Below are 21,913 nucleotides of genomic sequence, written 5' to 3' on the forward strand. Positions count from 1 at the left end.
TGACTAAAGATGTTGAGTATCTTTTTCTGTGCTTTTGGCCACGTCTTCTTTGGAGAAAGGGCTGATCAAGTCCTTTTGAATTGGGGTTTGTCTTCTTTGATGCTCAGCTGTACAAGGTCTCTATATATCCTGGATACTAGACTCTTATCAGTTATATAACTTGCAAGTATTTTCTCCCACTCTGTGGGTTGTCTTTCCCTTTCCTGATAATGTCCTCAGATGCATAAAAGTTTTATTTTATTTTTTTTAAAGATTTTATTTATTTGAGAGAGCGAGAATGAGAGAGAGAGAGCACATGAGAAGGGGGAGGGTCAGAGGGAGAAGCAGACTCCCTGCTGAGCAGGGAGCCCGATGTGGGACTCGATCCTGGGACTCCAGGATCATGACCTGAGCCGAAGGCAGTCGCTTAACCAACTGAGCCACCCAGGCGCCCACATAAAAGTTTTAAATTTTGATATTGTCTAATCTATCTGGTTTTCCTTTTGTTGCTGCTGCTGGTGGTGTCCTAAGTATCCATTGTTAAATCCATGTTTTCTCTTGGGACTTTTAATAATTTCAGCTCTTTCATCCATTCTGAGTTAATTTTTTTTTAAGAACTTTTTTTTTTTTAAGATTTTATTTATTTGACAGAGACACAATAAGAGAGGGAACACAAGCAGGGGGAGTGGGAGAGGGAGAAGCAGGCTTCCTATGGAGCAGGGAGCCCGATGCGGGGCTCGATCCCAGGACCCTGGGATCATGACCTGAGCCAAAGGCAGACGCTTAATGATTAAGCCACCCAGCCGCTTCCTGAGTTAATTTTTGAATACAGTGTGAGGTAAGGACCCAACTTCATTCTTTAGTGCTTTTAAGGCCTGCTTTCCCAGCACCAACTGCCCATTCCCTGTCTTGGCATCTTTGTCAAAAATAATTTGACCATATGTGTGAGGGTTTATTAGGTTTCCATTCTATTCCTCTTGTCCACGTGTCTCTTGTTATGCCAAGACCACACTGTTTTGATGACAACAACTTTGTAGTAAGTTTTCAAATTAGGAAATGTGAATCCTCCAATTCTTTCTAAAGATTGTTTTTGTTATTTGGGGCCCTTTGCAATTCCATGTGAATTTGAGCGTTGGCTTTTCCATTTATACGAAGAAAAAGCCATTGGAATTTCGGTAGAGATTTCATTGGCTCTGTAGACTGCTTTGGGTAGTACTGTCATCTTAATACTATTTGTCACATGTTTACAGATGTGGGTGTCTCCACTGATTTAGGTCTTCTTTAGCATTTTTTTTCAGCAGTGTTACGTAGTTTTTGAGTGTACAAGTCTTTTGTCCTCCTTGGTTGTTTTTTGGTAGGTATTTTTTTGGATGCAATTGTAAATGAAATTGTTTCCTTAGTTTCTGTTTTAGACTGCTCATTGCTGGTGTATAGAAGCACATCTGATTTGTTGGTGTTGATTCTTTTCCCTGTAACTTTGCTGAGTTAGTTTATTAGCTCTAGTGTTAATTTCTTTTGGTGTTTTCTCTTTTGGTGGATCATTGGAATTTTCTATCTATAGGATCACGTCATCTGTGAATAGAGGTGGTTTTACTTCTTTCTTTTTAAAGCTTTTTGTTTTTTTGACTAATTGCTCTGGCTGGAACTTACGGTGTTAAGTGGCACTGACGACAATGGGCATTCTTGTCTCAGTTTGGATCTTCGGGGGAAAACTTTTTACTCTTTCACTATTGGCTCTGGGTTTTTGCTAACTACCGTTTACTATGTTGAAGTTTCCTGAGGGGCTTTTCTCATGAAAGGGTATTGGATTTTGTCAAATGCTTTTCCTGCATCAGTTGAGAAGACCATGTACTGTCCCTCCCTGCCCCCCGCATTCTGTTGATGTGATGTATGGCAGTGATTGATTTTCTTAAGCAATGCCATTTGGTCATGGCATATAATCCTCTTATCATGCTGTTATTTTGCTAGTATTTTGTTGAGGATTTTTGCTTACAGATGCAAAGATTTTAAGGGATATTGGTGTCTTTGGCTTTGTTATCAGTGTTAAAATTGGCCTCATGAGCTAGGAAGTTTTCCCTTTTCTAATTTTTTGGAAGAGTTTGGGAAGGATTGGTGTTAATTCTTTTAAAATTCTTGGTAGAATTCAACAGTGAAGCCATCTTGTCCAGTATTTTTCTTTATTGGGAGGTTTTTGATTACTGATGCAGTCTCTTTACTTGTTGTAGATCTTTTACAACTTTGTTTCTTCCCGAGTCACTTTTGGTAGTTTGTGTTTCTAGGATTTTGTCATTTCAATGATGTGATCTAATTTTTTGGCATACTGTTGCTCATAGCACTCTTGTAATCCTTTTTATTTCCATAAGGTCAGTAGTAATGTCTCCGCTTTACTTTGATTTTAGTTATTTGCATCTTCTTTGTCAGTCAAGTTAAAGTCTTATTAATTTCATTGATTACTATAGGAGTTTAAAGGTCTCTTTGCTGATATGTCAGTTCCACTTTACTCAGTGGCTTTGAAACTGCATCCCTGAGGATGATGGCATCTTTGTACTGTGTAGATACAAGGCAGAGAGGTCAAGGGGGAAATGGACCCAGGGAACAGGTGGTTGTTGTGCTGCTGAGCAGGAGACCTTCTCAGCAGATGGAGGCAAACAGCTGCCTCAGGATTCAAGAGGCTGTCCTTCCCAGGAGCCTGTTCACTTCTAAAAGGGATGTCAATCATAAGGGTGCTTGGGGGTGACAAATGCATGTGATAAAATTGAAGATAAAAGCTGCAAATCCATTCATCTGGAAATTAAAATCCTCCCCCTCTATTTTTTTTGACGAGTTAATCGGGAAATCAACATTTCTAGAATTCAGAGAAGGTTCACAGCGTCCAGCAGAGGCTGCAAGTGCAGCTGGGGGTCTTTAGCCGCATTTCCTAGAGATGAGGAGGAGGAATAGAAGGAAATGGCAGTTTTCAGTCCAAGACGGCAAAGAGTGAATGCCTGGACTGTGGAGGAAGGAGCTAGTGAACAGGAGAGCTGACGGGAAAACCCAGTGTTGGGGCTTTGAGACTGACAAGGAGATAAGAAGGGAAAGCCCAAAGCATCAGGAATGGAGAAGGGCCATCACCCCAGAGAGGGGGAGAGTTATGGAAGTTACAGGGACATGTGGTGAACAGCGTGGGTAATTGCAAAAGAAACTGAGTGGAACAGTTATGAGTAAGAACTGCTCAGGTTCCCCAGGCCCCACTTGGGCCAATTTTAGTCATCTGTAACATTCTTGGATTCACCACTGTGTCCATCCTCCTGCAGAGCCCCTGGGCCTGAGGTGTGCGGACCGTGTGCAGCCAGCCCCCAGTGGCCTGGGACTGCAGAGCATAGACCGTCCCAGTGCAGATGGAGGAGACCCAGGGGGAGAGGGGGGACACACCAGGAACTTGATGCCCCAGCGGGTCTCTGGCCTGAGGACCCTCTCAGCAAGTGAGCAGATGCCTACGCCCCACGGTTGGACGAAGGCTTGTGCACACCCTGCCTCACATGTGGCGTGGGCTGCTGTCCCTGGCCCCTCCCTTGAACCTTGGCGCTTTCCCCCGCCCCTTGGGTTTTGGAGGGTGAGGGCAGCATCTCTGGCACGTTGACCTAAGCCTGACGCCCTCGGTTTCTGCCACGTCTGTTTCTTACCAGCGGGGAGGAAAGAATGCACTCAGTCCACCTGGACACAGTTGTCCGGGGCCGCCTCAGACCTGGGTGGCTGGGGAGGAAGGGTGGGCTCACATCCCGTGTCCCCGAGCCCCCATCTCCTGAAGTTTCTCTTGTGTTGACCAAGAAATAGCAGATTCCGAGAGAGGGCAGTGTCGGGCAGAGCAGATGCAGAGTTTGGGCCTTTCTCCTTCGTGAGGTGGACGGTTTATCCAGGCCAGGCCAAGCCCCCACCAGCCTGGTGTGTGACTGCGAGTGGCTTGGGCCCTGGAGGGGGTGTGGGCTGTGTGGGTGCTGGCACGGGGGCTGCCACAGCAAAGGCCCTGTGGCCTGGTAGGCTGGTGGGGTGACGTGCTGACCCCGGGCTTGTGCTCAGTGAGGTGGGGTAGCCATGGGAGGACTGCGAGTGGAGGAGGGCTGCAGTCTCTCAGGAGGCTGTGGGCCTCCGGCTAGGCTCTGTCTGCTGACTCGGATGGAGGCTGGGGGGCCCTTAGCCTCTGGAAGGGTGGAGGCCGGGGGAGGAGATCTAATGGGGTCCCTTTTGCCAGAGGCTCCAGTGCCTGGACCTGGAGTCCCCTGCAATGGCCCCCAAGGTGAGCAGATGTTTGTCTTGTCCCAGGACGGGTATGCAACTAAGGCCTAAGCATTGTGTGTCTCTTAGGGGTTCCTGGGAGACGGGGGGGTGGGGTGGGTGTAGAGCTGGACTGAGACCCAGAGAGGAGCCCCCGGGCAGGGGTTCTGAGTCCCTGGGTGGCAGTGAGCCCAGAGTGCAGCAAGAAGGGCTGGCAGGGTGGCCACCCAAGCCCAGGCCCCCTGCCCACTCTGGTGCCCCCACCCAGCGGCACAGCTCCCGGGACAGCCCCCCGGGAAGGGCTGCCCAGGCCACGGCGGGCCGGTGGTCAGCTCCATGCGGCTGCCGCGGGCAGACTTGCTGGCTCCAGGCTCCTCGTCTGAGGCCGAGTCTGTTCTGAGACAGACACAGGGAGCCTGTTTCCCTGCGAGCAGGAACACGGCCTCTCTGTTGGCACCTGGACTGGCTGGCCCCCCAGGCGGGCTGTTGGGGCGGGCGCTCCACACAGACCGGCACTTGTGCCCACCTCGGCCGGGCCTCCTGCCTGAACCACCTCGTTCGTGCCGGGACCCTCTCTGGTGCAGCCAGGCCCGCTGGACAGTTGCGGGGGGGGAGGAGGGGTGGACTGTCCGGTGACTGGGGCGGGGGCCTGTGCCACCCCGGTGCTTGGCTGGTGGGTCAGCAGGGAGACTGCCCCTCAGGTGGGACTTCAGTTTGCTCACAGCTCACATCAGGCAGTAAAGAATTGGGGCCACATCCCACTTCAAATGGCAGAGGGCCCCAGAAGGATCGCCCCGCAAAGAATCATCTAGTCAGAACTGCTGCTGTGGGCACTCCGAGGGCCCAGGCCTGCAGGTCAGGGAGGGTGGGGCAGGGGGGAGGACGTGGTCACAGAGGAGGTGGTGGCCCGCCCAAGGAACAACAAAGGGGTTCTGTCAGCGCCTCTGGAGGCTAGACCTGGGGAGGCACGAAGGTTCTGAGCAGGACCGGGAGCCGTGGCTTCTCCCTTTCCCAGGCCTCTCCTGGACGTGGGGGGACGGATGTGGGGGGCTAAGAGCACAGGCAGGGAGTGGCAGCTTCCTTGTGGCCACACCAAGCGTGTGATGGGGTTCAGCTCCCCGGGTGTAGGGGCCATGACTGGGGACCAGCCCTCCCCTGTGCTTTGGAGGCGGGTGGACACCACGGGGTCACGTGCTTCATGGGGCTCTCTGTGATGAACTCAGGATGGAAGGAGGGGACATGCCGGCCCAGGGACCCCCTCTCTCAGCCTGCTTTCCAGGAGGTCTGGGTGCAGGGCAACGGTGCCCAGGCACACGACACTTCACTCCAGTGGCCGGGCCTTCCTGCTTTATTCCTCTGTGCACAGACCTGGGGCCGCTTCTACTCCAGTTCCGGGTATGGCCACTCCCGTGACCGAAAGTAGTCCTCTAGGTCACGGAGGCTGAGTGGGGGGAAGTAGGGGCCGATTCTCTTGCGGACCCACCACTTGCCTGCAGCAGCGTGCTGGCCCCCAGGGCGGCTGAACTTGTACCTGTAGTGCTCACCCCGGACCCACCTGCAGGGGAGACCCCACGTTAGGCGGCCTGTCCCTCTGCCTGCTGGGCTGCCACTCCTTGGAGGGACAGACCACCAGGCCCTGCATTGGGGATGTCTGGGAGAGGGCCAAACATGCAGCTTTGGATTCCGTTGGCACTGAGGGGCTCGCTTTGCCTTCTGGAGGCCCCCACCCCTTGAGCAGGCCAGCATTGCGTGACAAAGGGGCTGGCCCAGAGTCTGGGGACCTTTACACCCAGACACGTTTTCTGGGGTCCTGAGCATGGCCGGGGGTCCATCTGTAGGAGGATCCCTGAGAGGCTGGTCCCGTTCAGGAAGGGAGTCCTACCTGGGGGGCGCCCTGTCCTCGAAAGGGTTGAGGGCCAGTAGGGACACAGCCATGGCGTCATTGGCCAGGAGCCTGCCTGCCAGGTGGATGATCCACTCGTTGTGCTCGTAGGTCTAGGGGTGAGAAAGGGAGGGGGTGCTGGCTACAGACACAGAGCCAGGGATGCAGGGAACCCTCGGCTCCCCGCCTGGCCACCCTCCCGTGTGGTGGGGGGTTAGCCTCTCCTGCCTGGTGGGCCCACCCTCCCTCTCTACTCCGGCTCATTGGGCAGGTGTGTGTAGACGGCTCCTCTGTGGGGTGGGCTGGTGCAGCGTGGTCCTGTTCTTGGGGAGCAGGAGCTGGGCTCTCAGTGGTGGCGCCTGCCAGCCCTGGGGTCTCACATGAGTGACGGTCTTCACAGGCAGATGGGACAGGGGCAGCCCTACCAGGCCTGTCTTGTCATCGCTGGTGGGGACACCCTGGCCCTCTGCACCGATAGACCCTTGTGTGAGGGTGTCCGGGCAACGTGGAGACCCCCACCTGGGCTGTCCAGACGCAAAGCCTGTGTGCACAGAGAACACCAAGGGAAAAACCCGGGAGGAAGACGTGGCCCAGGGGGGCTGGGATTGTGTCCTGGGTGCCACATGCTGTGTGCCCGGCCCGCTGCCCTGGGGTGCGGTGCTGGAGGGGTGAAGATGTCCCTGTCCCATGTCAGCGAGGCCCGGCGGGGGTGTCACATGGGAGTGTCACATGAGGGAGTGACCTCACCCCCACCAGCCACTTGGGTCATCCCCACCAAGGTGGCCGCAGCCTCGGGAACACACCCAGGAGGGGAAGGGAGGGGAGGCCCTTACCTGGAAGGCGGCGAACCACATGAGCCAGTCCAGGCGGTGGTGGTAGGGGGAGATGAGGCATGGCCGCCGCCCTGGGTCACCCGGCTTGCACTTGAACTCGTAGTCCTCCCACACGGCATCCGGTGTGCTGGCATTGGGGCTGGCTGTGCCCTGCAGGATGACTTCCGTGCGCTCCTTGGTGATGCTGCGGGGAGACCGAGGCAGGGGCTCTGGGCGCACGAAGGCAGTTGCTATGCTTCTGCACCCTGGTTTCTTTCCGGAGCCGACCAGGGTGAGGGGCTGCCCCCTGGAGGGTCGGGGGGGGGGCTCCCTCCGGGCCCTGGGTCCCATGTGTGCACACAGTGGATGGGGTGAGGAGCGGCTGCACCCGTACCTCCCAAAGGCGCCGTATGTGTTGACGATCCTGAGAGGGTTGAAGGAGGTGTTCATGATCTGCGTGGGACTCAGCAGGTTGATGACCACGGGGACACTGAGCCAGGCCACCAGGATGCCCAGCGCCATGTGCACTGCCCGCCGCACCATGCAGCCTGGTGGGGGGCAGAGAGGGGGATGGTGGGGTGAGCTCTGCTCTTGGGCCTGGACCCTCGCCAGCCCCTTACTCCCAAGCCGGGTCTCTCTGTGAGGCTGATGTGGAAACTGTCTAGTGGGCTGGCTATCCACTCACCATATCGCAGGGGGGGCCGGGCCCCTCGGGCAGCCTCCTCCTGCAGCTTCAGGACTCGGTCCTTAAGGCCACCGGGCCCGGAGGGAAACAAGAACCCCAAAGTGGCGTCATCAAAGCAGGCCACGCTGGGCACCATGGTCAGCCAGTTCAGGAAGCTCAGGTTCCCGCTGATGATGAGGACCACCTGGAGGGGACGGGGAAGTGCCTGAGCCTGGGGAGTCGCCGAGGACAACACCCGCGGCAGACTCTGCAGGGCGTGGTGGCTGCGCTGCTGTTGTGGGGGGCAGTAACGCCTGCAGGGCCAGCCTTTTGAGAAGCAGACACGGTGCTCATGCCGATTCTTGAGGTGCCTGAGGGCCGGGCCCCTGTCTCCCCACAGGCTGCATGCCCGTCTCTCTGACCACCGGGCCCACGCGTGTCCATGCCTCAGCTGATCTCCGGGGAGGGTTCTTGCTAGAGCCCTGAGCAGGACCCAGCTTGCAGACACCCCGGTTCCAGCCTCGGAGGCTGCCCGATTCCTACCCACAGAACTGGGAGCTGGCCACTTTGTGCGGTTTGATGCTGTAGTCTGTGTTTGGGGCAAGTGCTCTGGTGACTGTCAGTGGGTACGGGTCTGGAGCAGCCCCCGGGGACCTGTGCCTGAGTCATGTGGGAGGTGGACGAGGCTCTTGCTGCTCACCTGGAAGTTAGGGGTGAGGGGGCACCTGTCTGGCTGCCCTGACCTGCACATCTAGCAGCCCACCAGACACGTCCACAGTGACCACACATGAGGCCGGCCTGGGCGTCTGCTGGGTTAGGTGTGGCTTCGCGGAGTCCGACCTCCTGCACTCTCTAGGCTCCGTAAGACGGAGCTGGCCGCTGTCCCTCCTCAGAGGCCTTGAGCAGCCCCGGCTGGCTCTGCCAGTGTCTGGGGTGACAGGAGGTGTAGGAAGTCCAAATGGGCCTGCCCTGTGTCCCAGTCCCGCTGTGCTCATCTACAGACTTGGTACTAACTGCACGGTGGCAGTTTTCCCATAAGGCTCACCCTAAAAACGACTTAGCATCTTGGTCTTAAGAGCGACGGTCAGAGAGTCTCCGGGTGGACGGAGTGCTGACACCCTGGGGGTTCCCCACACCCCCAGCCTGTTTCCCAGCGAGCTGCTGGCCGTTGGAGGGCTGCAGCCTGGAGCCGCCTCTCAGGGGGGACTTCTGGAAAGTTCCTTCTAGCAGCTGCACATTGTGTACATTGTTTTAGTGACTTAGAAATAACATCTTTGGCCCGCTTATGACCCTGTCATTGGGCACCAGAGGGTGAGGAGGGGAGGCTGCTGTGCCCATGCCCTGCCCACAGGCAGCAGGCTCTCTGAATCCAGCCAGCCCTCAGAGACTGCGGGCAGCACGGCTCGCAGCCCAAATGTGCCCGATGGGGGGCCTCCTGTGCGGGAGGTCTCTGAGCAGGCCCTGATGCCCTGGGGTGTGGCTCCCCAGGTGTGAACAGACTCCCCTGGAGCAGCATGGACTCAGGAACCCGTCAGGAACAGGCAGTGAGGAAGCAGCCTGGACCACGCATTCCTGGCAGATCCTCATTCTTACTTTTTAAGTCAAGTTCATTGAAACACACAATAAAACGCACTCATCTTAAGCATATAGCTCAAAGGCTTTTGACAGATGTCGACTCTCATGTAAATCGTGTAAAATCCAGAAGGTTCCACCGCAGTCCCCAACCCCCACCCTACGACCTGTGAACTGACCTCTGTCGCCTATCACTCTGCCTGTTCCTGAACTTGGTGGGCACCAAGCCCTGGCGTCCGCGGTGTCCCAGCTTGGGTCCGAGACCCGCCCAGTGGCGCGTGTGTGTGGAGCTGGGGCACGCTGCCCTGTGCCTGGACGGAGCTCACGGGCTCACCTGGTGCGCCTGCGGGATGGGACGGGGCCTGTTGGAGGCGCCGAAGCCACCGTTCTTCTAAGGCAGCTGCTTTCATGACGCGGTGGCATCTTTAGAAGGGGAGGGCTTAATTAATGGACTTACAAGTTCCCAATTTGTGAAAGCTTCACAACTTGCTGTGTGTCCTGAGAAAGGTTGGGACGTTGATGTCGCAGGTCCGGCAGTGATGTTTAGCTGTGAATTAGCTTCTTGCGTGTGGTGGGAGGCTGAGGGCTCTTCCTCACCAGGACTCGGTTCTGGGGCAGCCGGCCCTCTGCTTGTGCCAGGAAGGGAGAAGGGGCCCCAGGACGGGGCAGGGGTGGAGGCCATTAAGGTGTTCACGAGCTGCCGCACGGCCCCAGGGAGAAGCGAAGATGGGCATGGGACCCGGTGAGCTGGGCAGTGGCCAGACAGACCTGCTTCCGGAGGGACTTTGAGAAAAAGATGAAACCAGAACACTGCAAAATCACCCCAGAGGCGCCAGAGTTTGTCCACACACATGACCAGACGGTTGTATTTCTGCAACAAGTACGAACTTCACAAGCCCACGGCTGTCCACCAAGCAGAGCAGGCCATCTCCTTGCGCAGGTGACTGGACTGGTGTGGCGACGTGGCCTCGCCGTGGGATGGCCCAGCGTGGGGTGTTGAGGTCAGACCTCCCAGTTGTCTGGGGTCCCACTCGTCCTCCCTGGACGGACCGTAGGTGCCAGGGGCCAGTCTGCCTCAGCTCTTCTCTGCAGCAGGCGAGACAGCTGATGCCCAGCCCTGTAACTCCTGAATTTTCATTACAGCCGGGTCCTGATCCTGGCGATCGGGGAGGAATGTGAGGTCACAGATGCCAACCTAATGAGGGTCTGGCAGGAGGAACTGTGCTTTCGATGGGTCGTCAGTTTTATGGATTACGACGGCTTTTTACGAGGTGTGACATGAGATATGTGGATTCATGGCTCTCCCAGGATTAATTTGGAAAACCAGTGTTCTTGGTTCTGAGCCCCCAAATAATGATTTCTCATTCTTCACTGTCTGCAACGTTAACAGCCCCTGGGCCGCAGTCTCTCCCACAGCTGTGGTCCCAGCTGGCGGGCTGCTCTGGGCACGCCGGGCTCCTCCCCGGAGTCTGCTGCACGCCGCATCCCTGTGCCTCCTCCCCCCGGGGGGGGGGGGGCTGACCTCCCAACTTGTCTCCCCAGGCCGGCGGGACCCTGACACTCTGCTCAGCTCCCCAGTCTCTCCCAGCGGTGTCAGCAAGTATCCCTGAAGCTCGGCTATGGCTCCTCCTCTCGGGAGTCTTGGCCATCTGGCAGCTCTGTGCACCTTCTCATGAAAATTCTCATGTTTTGCTTGGTGTCGATTGGTGGTCTGTTCTATCTGGACCCCTTTCAAGATGCTGAGGGACTGGCGGTCTCGGTTCAGCTCTCTGGGGCTTGGCGGGGGGGGGGGGGGCACAAGCTCCCTCCACTGCTCTGTATGACCCGACTGCAACAGAGACGGGGACCCTGCCGCCTTCCCCACAGCCCTTAGTGGGGTGCGTTCCCGAACTCCGTTCTCTTGTGCTGGGTGGGGCACCAGGCACGTGGGGAACCCTCATACCTGCCCCTCAGAGCCCTCTCGCACTGCTGACCACCAACACCCGCCTCTAGCCCTGCACCCCCACTCTGAGCCTCGTACCTCCCGGAGACACGGCCACCGTTACCAGTGAAAAACCCAGCAGCGGCATGGCCGTGGGCCAACCTCTGCAGGTGCAATGAACCCAGCCTGCGCACATACAGAGACACAGTCTTGCCCCTGGCCCCTCACGGCCTGAGACCCCACAGAAACTCAGGCCCAAAACCGCTAATCTGAAAGGGCGCCCCTGTGTCAGGGAGCACAGCCATAAGTATCAGGTGAAAAGCAGACGGGAATCGCTGAAATGGGAATTGGTGCTTCAGAAGATGGGTTTGAGAAACCCTTGAGGGAGGACAGACTGAGCAGCGCCAAGGGCTTCCTGGTAGACCTTACAGAAGCTCCCCAAGGGGGTCCAGGACACCCCAGTGGAGCAACGTGCAGGCTCTGGCGGTCTCTCATGTCCCAGGATGAATTAGAAGTTAAGATGGTGTGAGCGTTTTGACTGAAAGATGGAAAACGCAGGGAAAGCGGTCCGTGGAGTGCCACGCCTCCAGTCTGAGAGTGGAAGGCACGGCACGTGAGGCATTTTTGTCATGTTCTGGGGCTGCTCAGATGTGGGGTCGCCCACTCACCTCTTCGGGAACAAAGTGAGGCTGCGGGAGCAGGGTGGTCACATGGTTTCTGCACAGCAGCTACCATATGGAGGAGGAGGGCCCAGCCACAGGGTCTGGCTCCTCCGTGAGAACTGGGCAGAACCACGTGGCCCACTGTCCACCCACGCGCTGGGCCTCCCCAAGTTCCATCTGCAAACACCCAACAGTGAGGATAGGGTGAAAGGAGAGCCCCAGAGACCCTGTCCAAGGTGCCCTTTCCATTTCCTCCAGCATCTCCATCCTGTCTGCTTCCCTGGAATAATCTCATCACACATTCAAGCACATCCTTCCTTCCACTTCCACAAGTAGAGCCCAGCAGGGATGAACTTGGGAGTTTCTCGACTCACGCAGAGCCCTCGGTAGCTGGAGTGCCACCACTGACCGTGCCCCTTCATCCCCGAAAAGTGCGGCCAGCCTCTGTTGCCCAAGGCCATGACTGTCCTGCCTCATCATCAGAGGCCCCAGGAACACTCCGACTTTGCATCCAGGGCGACTGGCTTCTCAAGGCTAAAGGGCCTGGAGGTAGCAGTGCTGTAGCTGGAGGGGGGACAGAGCAAGCAAAGCTTGACCCTGGGTGGCCACACAGACCCACGCCAGGCTCTGCTGTCCCTGGAGGCGTTTAGTGGACCTCGGCCCAGGGAAGGAACCCTTGGAGGGCAGAGCTTGATGCTGGGGAGGTTGAGGTGGCTGGCTGGTGCTGTGCCAGGAAGGAAGCGCACAGACCAGTAGTTGCAGGGATGGCCTGGGTGCCCTCGAGTCTGCCAGCCACGGAGTCATAGGCACGTGGAAGCTCCCACAGGATGTGGGTGGACACCGAGGGGAAAGCCAGGCACACAGCATAGACCCCGCGAGGCCCAGGCCTGAGGGTTGGGTCAGACCCGCCCGGTGTGATGAGATGGACTCGTGAGTAGGTGAGCTGCTTTGCAGGGGAGAATTCAGCACTGAGAAGGACACAGCGTCCACACCCTCACCAACAGCCCACGGCGGCCAGCGGCCCGTCAGGATCTGCAGACGTGTGAGCCACAGCTGGGACAGAGAAAGGCTCACGAGAACAGATCAGAGGCGGGAGAAAATCTGAAACTAGTAGATAAGAATGTCAAAACAGCTACTATGAATAAAGTAAAGGATTTACAAGAAGACATCATCACAAACAAGATAAATATGAAAACTGTGATAAAGAACCACTCGCACATTGAGCTGAAAAGGGCACGTAAGAACTGGAGTGACGACCGCATGTGGGGACAGGAGAGTCCACGGAGGTGCAGGCACTTTCTGAACCGAAGCACAGAATGAAGCGGGACACGGCGCCTGACAGACACACTGTGCACCATGTCCCAGCAAGGGAGGGTGGCAGGAAAAACACCGAGAAATGTCCAAAAATTCTAATTTGATGAAAATGATAAACACACAGATCAGAGAAGCCTATGCAACCACACGTGACCCAGGCACATGTGACCAGATCGCTGAACACCAGTGAGAAGGAAGAATCTTCTGGGCGGGTGGAGGGGCAGAGTCACATGGCGAGCAAGGGTGAGCGCGGCGGGGGGACCCCTGCACAGAGCGAGGGCACAGCTTTGCCGAAAGAACACCGCCGGGCTCCAATACTACGGGGGCAAAAACACCCTGAGAGGCGCTGGTTGAGGTAAAGACGCCCGCTGGCAGCCTCTCCAAATGCCGCACAGTCCCCGGGGAGGCCCTGGTCTGTACGCAGGGACACCGAGTCAGGAATGCCAAATCTGCGTGTGAGTAACTTTTGAACATCTTTTCGGTTTCCTTAAAGGATCACTGTGTAAGGGACAACCCCATACCATGGTGTGGGTGCAAGGCACAAATCCCCGTTCTCTTCCACTTACAACAAAAGCATACCAGGAAAAAACGCCATCAGGAGCCTCCACTGGCCACTCCCTCAGCTGCACCCTGGCTCCCAGTGGCTTCGGTGTGGGACCTTAACCTGAGCCTTCCTGGAGGGGCAGACGGCCCAGGCCACCCTCAGTGGGCCACCAGTCATAGTGGACTGGGGTTTGGCGGCCACGCCTGGGCAGATCCCCCCCGTTTTGTTGCAGAGTCTGCTCTGGGGCTCCATGATTCCCTAAGAGGGGGGCTTCTCCAGCCTTTGAAGAAAACAGCTGGCTGCCCCCGTTCCCCCTTGACTGCAATCACCAGACAGAGGGGCCCCAACCCCGAAGCCTTGCCAGATGCTGCAGGAGACACAGGCCTTCTTCCTGAGGGAGGCTCTGTCCTCCTGGATGTGGCAGGAAGAGGCCTGGGGTGGGCCAAGGCCCCTGATGCCTGGTCCACAAGTCCGTTACCCGGAATGTTCTGGCACAACAGGATTCTTGAGGTCTGACAGTTTTATGTGGGTGAGGGCATAGGAGCATGTGGTGAAAGGCTGCCCACAGGCCCTAGATGCCTCTGGCCTGCCCAGCTCTCCCTTGGTGGGTTTGAGGGGGACCCTGGCACAAACCTATTTCCTGCCCCCCACTTTGTCACATTCACATGGCGGGGCCTTGACCCAGGGAACTAGGGTTCCACAGAGCACAGTTTGAGGGATGGAGCCCTGGGGGTGCAGAGCCCTCATCAGGCACACACTGGCTGTGTACCTCCCCATCCATCTGGATGGTTGTTTTTAATAAGAAAAATGGAATTTGGTGTTGAGTGCATGGCCCCCCATGTGCTGAGGGATCCTGTCTTTCTTGTTCTTTCCTGGCATGGCTGCAGCCTCTGCCAAAGAGGACCAGACCCATGGTCCGTCTGTTCACACCGGCCCTGGAGCCTAAAACGCGCCTGCGGGTGGGTGCGGAGCAGGCTGCTGGAGACCAGGGCTAGCGGTAAGCAGGCAGGAAGCAGAGCTGTGAGGGTGGAATCCTGGGCCCAGGAGATGCTGAGCAGATGTCCTGGGTGATGCAACACCCCCCGCAAAGGAAGGGGATGGGTTTCTGGAACTCTTGAGCTGGGTTCTCAGTGCCCGTGCTCTCAGAGAGCACGCACGTGCTCATGGGCAACTTTCTGTGGCCAGGAGCCCCGGGCATTTATCCCAGGACTCCAACTCTGGGCATGTGGCTCGGGGACTGGGGAAGGCAGCTCTCTCTGCCTGTTGCCATGGTGATAGCCCTCACTGTGACCTGTTCCGGACTCTGGCCAAAGTCACAGAGGGTGGAAGGAGCAGGACATGGCAGGAGGTGGAGGCGAGTCTGGTCTGGGATATAAGACCAGTCTCTGCACTGACCGGGAGCCACTTGGCTAGTGAGCACCTGCTCCCACACTAGGATGGGCGTCCGGTCCCACTGCTTGCAGAAGCTGACCACTGGCCCCTGCCAGGGTCTCCCCCTTAGCCTCAAGGCTTGACGTCAGAAGGCAGGGGCATCTCGGACCGGGCAGTTCAGCTCACCTATCAGTTCTCACGTGCACCTCTCCAAGTAGACAACAGACCCGTGGCCTTGCAGAACCCTCCGGAACAGCTGTGTAAACGGAGTGTAGGAGGAGAGGAGCATGTTCACATCCTCAACCCTCTCCCGAAGGAATGAACGGAAACAAACAGATCCAGAAATGTCCCTCGGGGTGTTGGGTGCAGAGACAGAAATGTAGCCCCTGTCAGGACAACGCATAAACCCCCCCACACTGCACTGTTCCCCACAGTGACCGCCCCCCCCCCCCCCAGCACAGCGCAGTGCTCCCTGAGAGCCAAGCTCCTGCCGTGAGACTGCCCTGCAGCCCCCGTGCTTGAGACCCCACACGGCCTGGGAGGAAGCTGGACCAGCTGTCCGTTTGTCCTCTCTGTTCTGCAGAGCTGGCAGCAGACCGGGCCTCGGAGGGCCACAGCACTACCCCAGAGATGTGCCTGGACCCGGGGCTCCCAGGGCCTTTGGAGGATGAAAGGCCAGTGTGTGGCCGGTCTTCTGGAATAACGTCCAGAGCTGCAGGATGACGAGGTCCAGTTCGGGCCCTGCCCTACACTCCTATGCCACCCACTGTCCACCATTACCCACCTAGGCAGCAGACCCCAGAGCCAGCTCGGGCCCACCCACACGGCTGCTGGGAGCCATCCACACTTGAGCTTTGAGCCCCTCCGTGTGCTGTGGAGACACTGGTGCCCTGGGCCGGGATTCCAACTTGCTGCTGAGCCGGGTCTAGTTAGCTAGTGGTTACCCTGAAGCAGGACCCCTGCCAAGTGCACTGTGGACAAGGGCACTTTGAGAGCCCCGGTTCAAATTCTACTTTCCAGGAGCTGAACCCTCTATATCTGCTCTGGTGGCGCAAACTTCCTTCACCTACTCTCTCAAGCGACAGGACAGTTTGCTTCTTGTTGGCATTTGTTAAAGCCAGCCTTCGGGTTTTGGGGAGAGAAAGCGATAGGTGGAAACCGGTCCCCACAGGCCCAGGCAGGTTTAGAGACTGGCGAGGGTCCCAAGTGGTCCATAGCCTGGAAAAGCAACTAAGGTTGGCGGGGCTGGGGGGGGGCGGCTAACGAACGCCTCACAACCCGAGAGCAGTTCTCCCGACACCATGTGAGCGCAAAGTCACGCAGACCCACATTCCTGGCATGGCTGTGCAGGGCAGGATCCTCTGAGTTGCCTTGGAATTGGGACAGGAGGGAAGGGTCCAGCACGAGGTGGTGCCCACACTGGTGGACCCTGTCAGGGTTGCTCACGTCTCTGCCTGGAGTCGCCTCCTGCTGGCTCGGGACCATGGGAGCCCAGGGCTCCAGGCGGGCGGGCAGGCATGGAGCACCACGCCCCTGCCCGCCCAGGGTGGGGGCTCACCGGCCCAGTCATGGCTCTGCCCTCAAGTCAGGTCTGGTCGGTTTATGTGTAAACTGTGGTGCACCCAGACCACAGAAGAGTGAGTTCTTAGGCCAGAAAGATGAGGACCCTCACATGCACGTTACTAAGTGAGGGGCGCATCTGAAAAGCCTACCTCCCAGACGACTCCAGCCATGAGACATTCTGGAGAAGGCCGAGCTACGGAGACGGCAAAGGGCCAGTGGCCGCCCCAGGCTTGAGGGGAGGGGAGGATGAGTCTGGGAGCAAAGAGGGTTGTCAGGGCAGAAGGGACTCTGTGACACCTCGACGGACACCTGTCACTATACATTTGTCCAAGCCCAGAGGACGCACAATGCCTGCTTGGTGACCCTGAAGTAAACTCTGTGCTTCCACTGATGAGCAGGTGTCCATCTGGGCTCAAAAGTTGTAACTAGTGTGTCACATGACACACCGACGTGGGGACGGTCTACACCCTGTGCTCTGTCTTTCCGTAAATCTAAAACCATTCTCGATGAGAGTATTAATGAAACAACAGCTAAAGCACTGGAGCGGCAAGAGTAGCTGGCAGGACACGGCCGGAGCAAGGCCTTAGGGCAGCCGCAGCAGCCAGACGGGGGCGGGATTTGGACTTGGAGTCTGTGCACGGAGCATGCCTTCACCTGCAAGAAACTGTGTAACTGATGAATTAGAAAAAGTGGGACAGGGGCGCCTGGGTGGCTCAGTCAGTTAAGCGACTGCCTTGGGCTCAGGTCATGATCCTGGGGTCCTGGGATCGAGTTCCACATGGGGCTCCCTGCTCGGCAGGGAGTCTGCTTCTCCCTCTGACTCTCCCCCTCTCATGTTATCACTCTCTCTCTCAATAAATAAATAAAAATCTTAAAAAAAAAAAAAGAAAAAGTGGGACAGGGGCGCCTGGGTGGCTCAGTTGGTTAAGGGACTGCCTTCGGCTCAGGTCATGATCCCAGGGTCCTGGGATCGAGCCCCGCATCGGGCTCCCTGCTTGACGGGGAGTCTGCATCTCCCTCTCCCGCTCCCCCTGCTTGTGTTCCCTCTCTTGTGCTGTCTCTGTCAAATAAATAAATAAAATCTTTAAAAAAAAAAGAAAAGTGGGACAGCGAGAACAGCTGAAAGGAATAAAAGGAAACACAAAGATGTGAAAATAAGTCCCAAACTGCCAGTTGAGTTGTGTGTACCTGCTAGTTAAGAGCTCACGTCGGCCTCCGTCGGGCAGAAGCCTCTCTGCTGCAACCCAGGCCCAGTACCCGGGAAAACAACATGCAAGCCTGGCCTGACTGACAGCCCCCGCGGGGCCGAGTCCCTGTCTCGCAGCAGCCCTGCCTCTGCCCTGCACTCTGCGCCCTGGGAGAAGCACCGTGAGCAGAACCGGGCGGACCGCTGCCACCGACGGACCTCATGCACCAGCAGCCACGCACCATGCACAGGGACGGATCGCGTGCACAGTGTGACCAGAGTTTCTCCTGGGAGGGGAGCCGTGTCGCACCATGTCAGCGACTTATGGGCACAGAAAGTGATCTTCTCGCAGCGGGTGCGGAAATCCACTCGTGACTGAAAATACCCAAAGTAAACTAGAAACAGACGCTGCACGCCGCACCCTTGGCCGGCCTCCCCTAGGCTGTGGGTGTTGAGAACACGGTGGGAGCTGTGGGGGCAGAGCCCGGACCGTCGGCGGCGACACGGCGAGCCCCACTAGCCGAGGCTGCCGCCGCTGCCCAGGAACTGCTGCAGGGTGAGCAGCTGGGTGACGACGGGCACTGATCAGCCCAGAGGCTGTCACATCTGACGACTGCAGGGATGTTCGTGCCATTTGCACACTCAGGCAGCACAGAGGAAGATTTCTTACGTGAAAATCCCATTTACAGTATCAACAAAGACAAGGAGGCTGTGCGAACACACCCCAGTGTGGACAAAACCCCCCGGCCCGACTGCACACCCACCGCAGGGATCAGCTTCGCTCGTGTCCCGCCAGGTCCCACATACCACCGCCCACCATCAGGCCCTCGGCCACCGCGGCGGCGGCACGACAGAGGTGGACACCTGCACGGCTGGCGAGGAGGCGAAGCAAGTGGGGCTCGTTCGAGGTCATGGCCGCCTGCTCACAGGCCTCCCCTCACACGCGCCCACAGCAGGTTTACCTGTAACGGCAAGAACCTGGAAACCCCCGGAGCGGCCACTGACAGAACAGGCTGTTTGTACGTGGGACATGGGAAGTGAGGGGGCGTGGCCCGACAACCCCTGACACCTCAGCCAAGCGGAGCGGGCACAGTGTGCCCCACAACGCTCCCGGTCCATGCACTTCGCGGCTCGCTGTCCCCCCACAAAGACAGCAGATACGACAGAGGAGGTTAAAGTCCCCGCGGCTAGTGAATCACCGGACGCTACGTCAGGAACTAATGATATACCAAATACTGGCTGAGTGACTTTAAATTAAAAAAAAAAAAAAAAAAAGGAATTTAAAGTCCCAACAGTGTTTTTCTTGGGGGTCAGGAAGTGGATGCCCCAGTTTAGGGAAAGGAGAGGCCAGAGACTGTCAAGGCCCCAGAAGAAGTCAGTGGTGGAGCCTCTGCTCACTGGGGAGCAGGACTGTTCCACAAGGACGGAGGCTGGGGGGCTTGCGGTGCAGGAATGCGGCAGAACGGCAGGCTGGGGCACCCCGGGGCTAAGGGCTCAGCACAGTTGTCCACTTGGAAATAAAACCCCGCCAGCCTCTTCCTCAGAGACTGCCTTATGACGGCTGGACGGCTAACCTGTGAGAGGGGTTAGCCATGGGAGGAAACCCCTAGAACTCACCGCAGAGGGCTTCCCAGGCGCTTCCTCCGGACACGAGGGAGGGGCAGGTCCTGGGCCATCTGCCTCGTCCCCCCAGCAGAGACTCTGATCTCGGGGACACAGTTACGGGGGTGACTCTCAGATGTGGGCTCACCTGGAACAGGATCTGTAAGGCCCCGTGGAGGATGCACATCCGCCGTCCGAGGAAGATGAAGAAGGGCACCACAAGCTCCAGGAAGTGGTTGCTGAGCGTCTCAAAGCGGTGGACCCACCATGGGGACTGGTGCAGGAAGTAGGCCGCAGGGTTGGGCACTGGCTGCGTCTGGGGAACAGAAGAAGGCCCGTGAGCTGAGCCTGGAGCTCCACCCCACGGGGGACTTGTGCCACCCCGGCCCTGCCCACCCTGTGCCCACTGGCTGTCCGAGGAGAGCATCCTGGCCGGGAAAGGCTCAGGGGAGGCCAGTCCCATGGACCCTTCTCTGGCAGCTCAAACGCCTGTGGCCAAGATGCCAGACCTGGGGTTTTCGGGGAGGACAATGGAACCGAGCATCTCAGCCTTCTCGGGGTGCGCCCTCCCCCTGCCTGGTCTCCTGTAATTCTGATGCTGACCCCTGGGGGCACCTTGAGGGTCCTGGGGACCCAGGAGCAAAGGGATGGGCACTAGGGGAATCCAGGTTTCAGGCCAGCGCTCACATGCGGAGATTTCCGCTCCGAGGCTGGTGGAAGCTGGGGGTTCCGGCCTTGTGTGTGTTCCTGAGAACAGCCTCCGAGCATGTGTGAGGGGGGCGGGGGCGGCTTGTCCCGGGGGCCTGCGTGTTGACTCAGCCGTGGTGTTGGCCGCCCTAGGGCCCAGCTGAGGGGCCCCGCGCCTCTGACCGCAGCAGCCCAGTCTTCCCCCAGACCCCTGGCAGCAGCCGAGGCTGGGAGCTGGCTACGCAGAAGGCTGTTGAGGGGGATGGGGTGTGCTCCCACCCAGAGGGGACGCCCGGGTGGGGACATGCAGCCATCGGTGAAGGGCAGGGGTGCTCCACAGATAAGAACGGCACCCAGAGTGCTCCGATTCCGGAACGGTGTGTGGCCCAGCACATTCACCACCCCACCCCCACTCACACCAAGGTCTGGGATCCGGAATGTTCGAAAGCAGGTGTGGGGGGAGCCCAGCCCAGGTGAGTGGCCTTGCTCCTTTTCTCGCCGCCATGGGGTCTGAAGCCTCGTGCACCGCCATTCTCCCTCCTGGGGACTTGAGCTCTCCACGCACACACCATCCGAGGGGAACGCTGGGGCCGAAGGGACAAACGGGCAATAGTCGCTGGGTTGGCCTGGTTCCAGCTTTGAAACTCAAACACATTTCTGATACGAAACGACCTTTACTTGTCACAGACGGTTTAGCACCTGCCGCTGCCCCTGGAGTCCTGCGCCCACCCCACCCTGCCCCCCCCTGCCTCCCAGCACGGCCTAGGTGCAGTCTCTCCTGCCCCCGGACACAAGCGCTCGTGGCACGGCGATCACAAGCAGGGACGCGGGCTGTTGTGCCCCACGGGCCTGACCAGGTGTGTTCAACAAAGGGTGACCCCAGGCCATGTTGCCTGCAGCCCCCACACCTCACCAGCCTCCCATCTGAGTTTTAGGAGACAGATGAGCGCATTTGCACCATGTCCCTCAGGGTGGGTCTGGGGAGGCCCGCAGAGGTGACAGGGTTGCGTCCCGGGGGGCCCAGGGTGGCCATGTGCCTTTGCGTGCTGGTGTCCACCTGGACTTCTCGGTTGAGGAGTGTCGGCCAGGCCCTGCCCTGCCCCTTGAGGCTGACAGGACCGGCCTCCTGCGTTCCAGCAGCCTGGGATGGTTCTCTCCAGAATCCATGGCTCCCTTGGCCTCTGAATGGTAACTTCTAGGTCCACTGTTCCTTCTGCATTAGCTGGCTTTCTACCGCAAGGTCGTGTTCCTCCAGCCTGTTCATCAGCGCTGGTGTGGGCCACGTGGGCTCTAATTCTTGATGGCCACTCATTTTGATGTGTCCACAGCACTTTCAGAGACTCTCCCTACTTTCTGGCCCTCAAGATGTTCCGGGGTCATCTGAAACCCTTGCTGCTGCCGCGCCCCTTGGTGCACCGCTTTCCCCGGGGAGCCCTGGTCCCTCTGAGGGGAGGCTGGGAGTAAGGAACCCAGCCTGGGCATGAGGGCCACTCTCTCTGGGCCCCTCCGTGGGCAGAACTAGAAAATAGGCAAGTAACTGTGTCTCTGCTGTCCCTCACCCATGCCATCTCGCTCACAGGGCTATGTGTCTCCCTGTGTTCTGAGTGGATTTCTGCAGACGGGGGGGGGTCTCCCCATCTTTGCCCCAGGGGCTCTTGGCCACTGACACCTGTTCCCACCTGTGAGTGGGAAGGGCGCACCTGCCACATGGTCTCTGGGCCATTTGCTCTCTCCTGAGGTTTCTGCCACACTGAGTCCCCCAGCCGTGCAACCCCGGGACCAACGTGTGGCTGAGACACTCGGTGGACGGGACATGTGGTGGCCGCTGCTGACGGAGTGCAGCGCATGTCCCATGTTGTGGCCTTCCTGTTCACTGTCTCACGGGGTCCCTGAGACAGGCAGC

At 58.0% G+C, this 21,913-nt stretch overlaps 1 protein-coding gene across 4 annotated transcripts in view; it reads right to left on the minus strand.

Annotated features, from left to right (window-relative positions):
- Positions 1-692: 692 nt before the first annotated feature.
- Positions 693-21,913, minus strand: part of LMF1 (lipase maturation factor 1) — a 96,381-nt gene continuing 75,160 nt past the window's right edge. For all 4 annotated transcript variants that reach the window (XM_027612904.2, XM_027612903.2, XM_027612905.2 and 1 more), the window contains 6 exons: positions 19,472-19,639; positions 7,610-7,793; positions 7,319-7,472; positions 6,946-7,129; positions 6,113-6,225; positions 693-5,785 (listed from right to left, as the gene is read on the minus strand). In XM_027612904.2, the coding sequence (XP_027468705.2) occupies positions 5,611-5,785; positions 6,113-6,225; positions 6,946-7,129; positions 7,319-7,472; positions 7,610-7,793; positions 19,472-19,639 (978 nt within the window). In that variant the 3' untranslated portion in view covers positions 693-5,610. The remainder of the gene's footprint in view (positions 5,786-6,112; positions 6,226-6,945; positions 7,130-7,318; positions 7,473-7,609; positions 7,794-19,471; positions 19,640-21,913) is intronic.

The sequence above is a fragment of the Zalophus californianus genome, chromosome 10 (genome assembly GCF_009762305.2).
Source record: "Zalophus californianus isolate mZalCal1 chromosome 10, mZalCal1.pri.v2, whole genome shotgun sequence".
NCBI classification, from domain to species: Eukaryota; Metazoa; Chordata; class Mammalia; order Carnivora; family Otariidae; genus Zalophus; species Zalophus californianus.